This window comes from Xiphias gladius, chromosome 3 (genome assembly GCF_016859285.1).
Source record: "Xiphias gladius isolate SHS-SW01 ecotype Sanya breed wild chromosome 3, ASM1685928v1, whole genome shotgun sequence".
In the NCBI taxonomy this organism is placed as follows: domain Eukaryota; kingdom Metazoa; phylum Chordata; class Actinopteri; order Istiophoriformes; family Xiphiidae; genus Xiphias; species Xiphias gladius.
This window is the reverse complement of record NC_053402.1, coordinates 19,805,999-19,814,055: the sequence shown is the minus strand read 5'-3', so window position 1 is coordinate 19,814,055 and position 8,057 is coordinate 19,805,999. Positions and strand designations below refer to the sequence as shown.

At 43.7% G+C, this 8,057-nt stretch overlaps 1 protein-coding gene and 1 long non-coding RNA gene across 3 annotated transcripts; both read right to left on the bottom strand.

The window, feature by feature from the left end:
• Positions 1-232: 232 nt before the first annotated feature.
• On the bottom strand, positions 233-4,282 carry LOC120805997. The gene is made up of 3 exons (XR_005709623.1): positions 3,543-4,282; positions 2,330-2,393; positions 233-322 (listed from the first exon to the last, which is right to left on the bottom strand). It is a non-coding gene; the product is annotated as an uncharacterized LOC120805997 (long non-coding RNA).
• A 707-nt stretch (positions 4,283-4,989) lies between these two features.
• On the bottom strand, positions 4,990-8,057 carry si:dkey-208k4.2 (uncharacterized protein LOC570186 homolog). Of its 2 annotated transcripts, XM_040121988.1 has the most exons (9): positions 7,873-8,057; positions 7,660-7,760; positions 7,495-7,591; positions 7,258-7,346; positions 6,895-6,968; positions 6,572-6,652; positions 6,203-6,432; positions 5,817-5,870; positions 4,990-5,537 (listed from the first exon to the last, which is right to left on the bottom strand). In XM_040121988.1, the coding sequence occupies exons 1-9, from the start codon at positions 8,005-8,007 to the stop codon at positions 5,274-5,276; spliced, it is 1,125 nt and encodes a 374-aa protein (XP_039977922.1). In that variant the 5' UTR covers positions 8,008-8,057; the 3' UTR covers positions 4,990-5,273. The 2 variants fall into 2 exon arrangements, with proteins under 2 accessions (XP_039977922.1, XP_039977931.1); XM_040121997.1 differs by lacking the exon at positions 6,572-6,652.

Sequence of the window (8,057 nt, the reverse complement as noted above, 5' to 3'; positions counted from 1 at the left end):
CCTTACTATGCCCTCTTCATTGATTCAGGTTTGCACAGTTTTTCATGATGACACGACGGGGACCTGCAAAGATTACAAATTGCGGACACGGACAAAGGAAGCGCTGAAAATGTTGCAACTGAATATTTTGCCATGCAGATGACCCCAACAGAAGACAAAGAGAGATCGTGAAGACAAACAGACGTCTGGTATGACATGATTTAATGATCGAGGAAAGATGATTAACAGCCTACTGCTGATCGTGGGCCACCGAGGAGCGTTGTACAATAAGAGGGTGAGAGGAAAAGCAAGATCTCTCCGTCGTGGCAGTAGACCTAATGTACTGGAAAAAAAATGGTTAATTAAGCAGTGGCCCAGCCGAGGGGAAAAGCTTGCTCTCTGAATTCACAGCTCCTAACACAATGTCAAAGAATTCTTAAAACAAACACTATCAATCCACGCATTTTTGGATGATTTTCAGCATCCTGGCCTCTGCTGCACCTGCTGCAGTTTTTCCAGGATCGGGGACCTCCTGCTTGGATAGCCAATTTTGTGAACCAGATGGATTTGTGTGGGCAAATTTTGCCAGCACTCATAAAAATACACTGTGCCCCTTTCTGTGTCTGTCTGGATGACTCTCTGCTGCCTTTTGTTTAGTAGCTGATTTATATGTGTGTCATGGATTTACAGCACCATTGACTATGACTGAAGGCAGGCAAGCAACACAAGCAACAAGGTGGGGGGGCAAAACTGGTCCTTTCAGACTGTTCAAACATTCATGAAGGAATAAACAACCATTTACAGTAAAAGCTAATGTAGGTGAGAGGCAATGAAATGATTGCTTGAGCACACTCATATACCTTACGTTTGCCCAAAGGTCAGTGATGAGGACCGCAGAAAGTATAGGGTTAATTTCAAGGCCTATAAGGTCGGGTTCCTCTTTCGACAGCGGATGTCATTATAGAATAATGCAGCAGGTAGAATGTAAACCGGATTCATTTCACTGTTCAAATAAAAACTGGACCCAAGGTGTCCCATCTGTGTGTAAGTAGGTTTCAGAGGTTAAAAGCTGAAACTTAATCCCTGAAGTCCCAGTCTATTTTTTTTTAGCCATGCCGGCAGCATGGCCCTAGGGATGGCAATGTCGGCTGGTCAGTCATTCAGCCAGTTTGGTCCGGACCAAAATATCTCCACCTCTGTTGGATGGATTGGCATGAAATGCGTACTGACATTCAGGGTCCCGAGAGAATGAATCCGACTGACCTTGGTGATCCCCTGACTTTTCCTCTAACCTCAGCTTGACATGCGGTTTTGAGTGAAATGTCTCAACAAAAAAATGCATGGATTACCACGAGATTTGGTACAGATATTCATATTCTCCTCAGTATAAATTGCAATAACTTTGGTGATCCCCCAACTTTAATCTAGCGCCACCACGAGGTCAAAATTTCAACTTGTCTAATACTTTGCTTAGTGACCAAATACATCCAGAACTAATGACATCCCCATCAGCCTCAGCTGTACTTGATTTTGTGCTAATAAGAAAAATTCTAGCATTCTACCATGCTAAGAACTAAGGTGAGGAATATGGTAAATATTATACCTACTGACCCTCAGTAGCATTCTCATTATGAGAAGGTTAGCCTAACGACATTGGCATTTACCTAAAAGTGGATCTGTGAAGATCTGCTAGCATGGCTGTAGACTTTTAGTCAACTTAATTCTTCCGGGAAACATTTTGTATCTTCAACATTTTTTAAAGGCCATATTCTAGCATCAGACCTGTCACAAACCTCCTGTGAGCTACAGCAAATTCAGACAATTGAAAGCTTTGTTTTCCCGTGGTACTTGCCTTGCTAGCATCCAGACTCATTAAACTGTTTTCAAGGTAGCACCTGAAAACATGAACACACTTTAAAAACTTTAAAGTTTTTATCATTGCTTAAACATAATCTAGTCACAGAGTAACATATAGTCTTATGTCTAATTTGACCTTGTTGTTTTAGAGAACTTTGTGCCCATTAATTGGTAAAACCTGTTTATATTTGGCACAAGAGTTGTTTAAAACTCCATACATGGCGTAAATTGCCAAAAAGCTGCAGTGCTATACACTCTGATGAAGGCAGAGGAGCTGAGTATGTTTACACCTGTGCGGACGGCTCCATATCTCATGGTTATTTTGTTAATGCAATCAGTTTAGCAGACATGCAGTTGTGTTACAGCTACGAATTGCTCTCTTCAAATAGGGCCATGGGAAAAGGGACAAAAGGGAGGGGAGAAGAGGTTTTGGGTCATCTATTCTGGAGGAAGCAGGCTAAATCAGGGCATGACGACTGTATGGTTAACCTACTTCAATTTATCTCCTCTTGTCCGGATATTCGGAAGCAATATTTTTCTCCTGTGACTCCCTGGTTCTGTGAATGAGATTGGAAAGTACAAATGTGGGTTACTACTCAAATGAGAAAATTGTCAGAGAACAAGGTTTTATCACCATAAAGGGGTGAAGAACACTGCAAACTACACCTCATATATTAACCTAGAAATAACTAAAGTGGTATTGACACCTAAAAGCCTCAGAAATTAAGTATTGTAATAAATCTTGTTTTTGTATCTCCAATGCTCCAATTAGTGTAATCAAACAGCTGCTCTTCGTTGCTTGTTTGGGAGGGATTCACTCATGATTTTTGATTACATCTAGATATCATTTCTATTGTGGTTGAATGCACTTTAACTCTTTCGCACGAAATTATGTGCAAATGATGTAACATAATGTTGTTAATGTACATTGTTGGACCACTACAAGGCACCAAGCATCTACACTGTTTCCTGGAAGATCTGCAAAAGCACTGCAGAGACAGAGCTCCCATAACTATTTATGTTATTGGTAAAAAGAAAAAGTGTTGCTCTTCGCTGTAATTGAGACCCTGGTTGAATCAATTTGTTGCTTGTGGAGCCACTCAGTGAATACTTGTTTCCGGTAGGTCACTGTAATTTTATCCAGGAGCTGTCGTAATCAGGATAAAAACGGTTCTCCACAGGATCAAGGTGGTTCAGATGCTTTATTGGTATATTTTTTGCTCTTGAGTGGGCAAAGCAATGTCAACGAAATGCACACCACCTGTAATTAAAGCTTGCAAAGGAAAGATTTATGCAAATAGACGTTTTTTCAGCCTGAGTCACAAAGTGTGGATGCAGCAGAGACAAGTGTCCCATCACCACAGATTCACCTTCATCGTCAAAATGAATCACTTGCCTTTTACTTCTTTCTGGAGGCGACGACAGGTTAAGACAAACTGTGACCCTTTACATGAAGTTCGCAAACCTTGTTTATGAAGGTTTTTTCTTCATTTTAGAAATAAACAATGCCGACACAGGATGATATTAAAATAATCAGCAATTAACACCCTTATGTCACCTATTAAATGTTTCCTTTGAGCTAATCAGGCAATTATAAATGTGGAATGAGTGTCCCAGTCTCCCTCGCTGTGGTGGTATTGTGACTTTTCCTTTGTGCTGCTCTGTGATGCACAAAAATCAAGCTCAGCATGTTAGGTCGTGCTCACCATGTGGATAATTGGCATGACCTTTCTAGAGCGCCAGGGGGTGATGGTGAGGGTATGGTTAACCATGTGCGATTCGGTTCTGATAGTGTCGCTGGTATTGGTCCAAAGCTCGGCCCGTATGACACCAGGCAGCGTCGTCACTCTCACGGGACTTCGTGGCGCCAGTGGAACACAATCATCAGCTCTGCGGTCGATAAGGAATATCTCATCACTGGTGTACTTTCCACACCTGCTGAATACCTGCAAACAGTCCCATTTGTTATAGAAACCCCACTGACAAGACAAGGAACAGAAGATGAAGGAAAACCCTATCTACTGTGTTGCATCACCATAGAAACAAGACTGAAGTCCTGCTCAAACGACAAGTGTGTTGACTTTGAAAGCCTCGCTACATTTCCAAAGCAATATCCCGAGCTAAAGACACGCTCAGCGCCTAATTGACGCTTTTATCTGCGCTTTGTTAATGACATTCCACAAAGAAATGATATACAATAACTACAGGCCCGATAGATACGGATGTAACGGTCACCGTGCTGCGGCATTCGTATCTGCTGTGTGGTGCCACGCGCAGTCCCACGACTGAGATTGCAGATCAGCTGTTGTAGGATGGGTTAGTGTATAGGACCCTAAAGAGGTAGAGCAGCAGCTAGTGAGGGAAAGGAGGCTGCAAAGCAGAGACAATGACCTTCGGCAGAGCACAGAAAAACAGCAGTGAAGGTGCCACCCAAACTCAAACTGACAGGCTGTTAACAAAGCTTATCTGAGGCTTTGAAATCGACTCTGCTTTGCTCCACTGGACCAAGAAAAAAAAAAAATTAACTGTTTAACAGAACTCTTAAAATAAAATAAAAAAGGGAACCTTTTAAATTCAGAAACCCTTTTGATTTTATATTGTACGTTTTAATTCTGGCTTGTAAACAGACTAGAGCAAGTCATTAAAAATAAGCTACCAATACTACAAACGCTTAATACTTTTTTCATACCTGGTTAAGCTATGGCAAAATGTGACACGTCTAGCCTTACTCTTAAAAGCTTGTATAAATGTTTAGGGCCAAAAGCTGAGCAGCCAACAGCTTAACCCTCAATTGAGCAGATCTGACAACTGAGAATCATCTACTGTGTGTTCAAAGTCTCAGCCGCCCCCAAAGCGACATGCTTTCTGTGACTCAGCTCTTACTCATGTTTGGTCCTCTGTTCATATTTAATGAGCTCCAGCATGTCCAGTAAATGCCAAGCAATACGTGCAGCCAAAGCAAGCACAAAAGATAAGATGCCGGGGCAGAACAGCTGTTTGAGTGTGCCAACAATTAAATGGGACTGAACAAACAAATCTTGATCCCGGAGATGATACCGTTTCCAGCAGCTGCTACTGCGAGGCGGACCTCCAAGCAGTGTTCATCTAAACTGCTCAAATTGGAAGATGACAGCAATGAGAATACCACTTTGATCAAAAATGTAACTCATTTTATTGGGTCAACAAATGTCATGTTACAATCATTTCAGTCTTTGAAATTCTCAAAAGCTTGACATCGTAATCAATGTTTCGAGTGACATTCAATACGTCCTTTGAAATTAAAATATTTTAATGTATGTCAGCTACATTAAAAAGTGTAAACCAAAGAGACCCAAATTTCCAGTTTCTCAAATTAAATTGAAAAGTCCAAAACCTACAAAGATTTTCAGGAAGTTCAAACTTAGTCAAACCGCAGATGCATTTCCCCCCCCCCACATTTAACCTTTTATCGGTGCGACCTCAGGTTTCTCCTCCGAAGGACGAGACTGTTTGATGCCAAACAGGCTGCGCAGGTTGACTTCTGGGTCGACGTAGTGAGGGATCTTGCGTTCATTGAAGAGGCCTGAGAGGTTGGTTTCCACTTTGGCACGTCTGGAGATTCGCATACGCAGGGCGAAGAGGTGACGTAGGTTTTCCTCCACAAGGGGCAGGTGGTGTCCGTTCAAACGCTTCTGCCAGGATTTCTTAGGCCGCTGACGTTTCTGTTGGGATTTTCAAAGAAAAAAAACTAATAAATGATAGTCTTAGGATAATATGCTTTTGCAGTGTCATGCCTATTCTTTAAAAACTTAAAGTAGAAAATTTGACATGCTTGGACTTGAAATCATGTATATCCCAAACTCTCAAGCTGATTCCTCTCAGTCGTCCAGAAGCACAAAGGAGTCAGTTTAACAGGTTTAAAGAGAATCCAAAATCAATAGTCTCCTGACCAGTTTGCTTTGGTCTTCATCTGCACTGTGGGATACTGACGTCAGCCTTACCTTCATAGTGATTGCGCTTGGGTCATGACTAAGCAGGTGTCTGTTCATACTCTCCTGTGGAATAGAACCGTCATAATATAATACAGGTTTAAACTTTGTACGACTAGAAATGGCAGTAAAATGAAGACATCATGTCACTCATCTATGTTAGCACTCTATTTGAATTGCTATAAAGATTGTATTTGGCACGTTCTTCAAAACCAGCGTCAGAAATTACATGAATCTGCTGTAAGACAGTGTCCCAGTTGTATTACTACTATTCATTGAAACGGCAGTTCTGAATTATGTAAATCTCAAGAATTTAATGCTGCCGAAACCTTTCAATGTAAAGAAAAAAAAAATCATGATATCTCCTCACAAGGATCAGTAATAGACGTGTTACATACCCGCATAGCAAACATGCGTGGGCAGTCAGGGAAGGAGCATTTGTATTTGAGGAGCTCGAGGTGCACCTTGCGGATGTGGTGCTGCAGGTTAAAGGTCGTCGAGAAGTAGGCCTGGCAGTCGTCCCTGGGACAGACCAGCACGGGCTTATGGGAAGCGTGGATCCGTTTGTGTCTCCGCAGAGAATCCGCTTTCTTAAACACCTTCTTGCACACTTTGCATGAAAACGAGGCTAGAACAAGTTTTGAAAAAAGGCAGAATGATTAACCAGCCGTCCTTTGCCACCAGCGACAAGCAAGCTTCTTCCAAATCCAAAAGAAACGTTTGGGATGGATTTCAGCTCTTTTCTACTATGACCACAACTTATTAACCTGGGTGCTTGGCCATGTGCTTCCGGAGTTTCCCCCAGGTGTGTTCAAGCACCTGGCAGTTAGCGTGAGGGCAGCGGTAGCCTAGAGGGACCAAACGACAAGGCCAGTGAGTGCATCAGGCAATACAGACCGTCACCATTTGGCTCCCTTCCGGGTCCCTTTGAGGAACCATGTACCCCACACGCATGTCATCCGTCCTGAAATAATTATCTTGAACGCCAGAAAGAGGAACATGGAAATGCAGCCACGAGCCTCTTAATGACGGAATTTGGCGGGGATGGAAGATGATGAAGGACCCCTATTAACATAGAAATCGAACCAACCTGCATGCTTCTTCTCATGGGCTTTGCGGGTGATATGGGAGTCAAACGTGGCCGCGCACCCCTCCTTCGAACACCTACGTACCCCGACCAGGGACAGACAGAGGTAAAAACACAGTTAACCAATTCACCCGGGTCACACCCACCCTGTAAACCACTCAGTTCATCTCCTGCTAGATGCCTGGACTGCAGGCACCTGATCTGTTTTAATTCAAATGGCAAGTGCATAACCTAACAGACTCGTCCGGACTGATTTCAGGCATTTCGTTAAGTCATAGACAAAGCTACAGAGTGATTTTTCACTGTGTGGGGGGGGGAACATCTGCCATGTTTTCTGTGAGGCTAAATATTGTATTGCAGACGTACTTGAACTCAACAGGTGCTCCATGCTCCTTTAAGTGCAGCTTAAACTGTCTGCGCTTTTTGAAGGTCAAGGAGCAGTTTGGCTGGTTACACTATGGGAAGGGGGGGGAACAAATCAAGTGGTTAAAAAAGTGACATGACTTAAAAACTGGTTATTCATCAAGAGCAAAGGAGCTGCTGGTGGAGCTGCGTTTTATTGGCGCCATCTTGCGGGCGCATTTGGTTCTTCTTCAGGCCAACCTTGAAGTACTTATTCCTCTCTCCGTGGGCGTAACACACATGTCTCTTCAGTTTGCTGGAGTCGAAGAAACTCTTCGTGCAGGTCGCGAACTTGCACCTGGAGAAAAAGCCAACGTCAAAAAAGGGAGGTCGCGACCGGGGAGCAACGGTGCAAGCGCGACTCACTTGAATTGCTTCACGCCATGGTGCTGAAGCGCGTGGCGGCTCAGGTGGGATGTTCTCGAGAAGCGGCGACCGCAGCCAGCGACTGTGCACTGACACGGTTTCTGCAAGTTAAAAAAACTTACACTCTTCGTATCCACATTTAAAATAGTCAGGATGATGTCTTTACCCAAACACGTACATTCACGCGGTAGGTTTCTAAATATATTTCCTTACCGCGCCGGTGTGCACGGCCTCGTGCTCCTTCAGCTTCCACTGCCTGGTGAAAGTCGCGCCGCAGTCGGCGCGGGCGCACGCGAACATCTGCGGCGGCGGACCGTCGACAGGCTTCCCGCTGCGCACGCCATTCATTTTTCGTCCGATACCAGAACAACCCCCTGCGCAGTGGCGAGGCCGCCGCT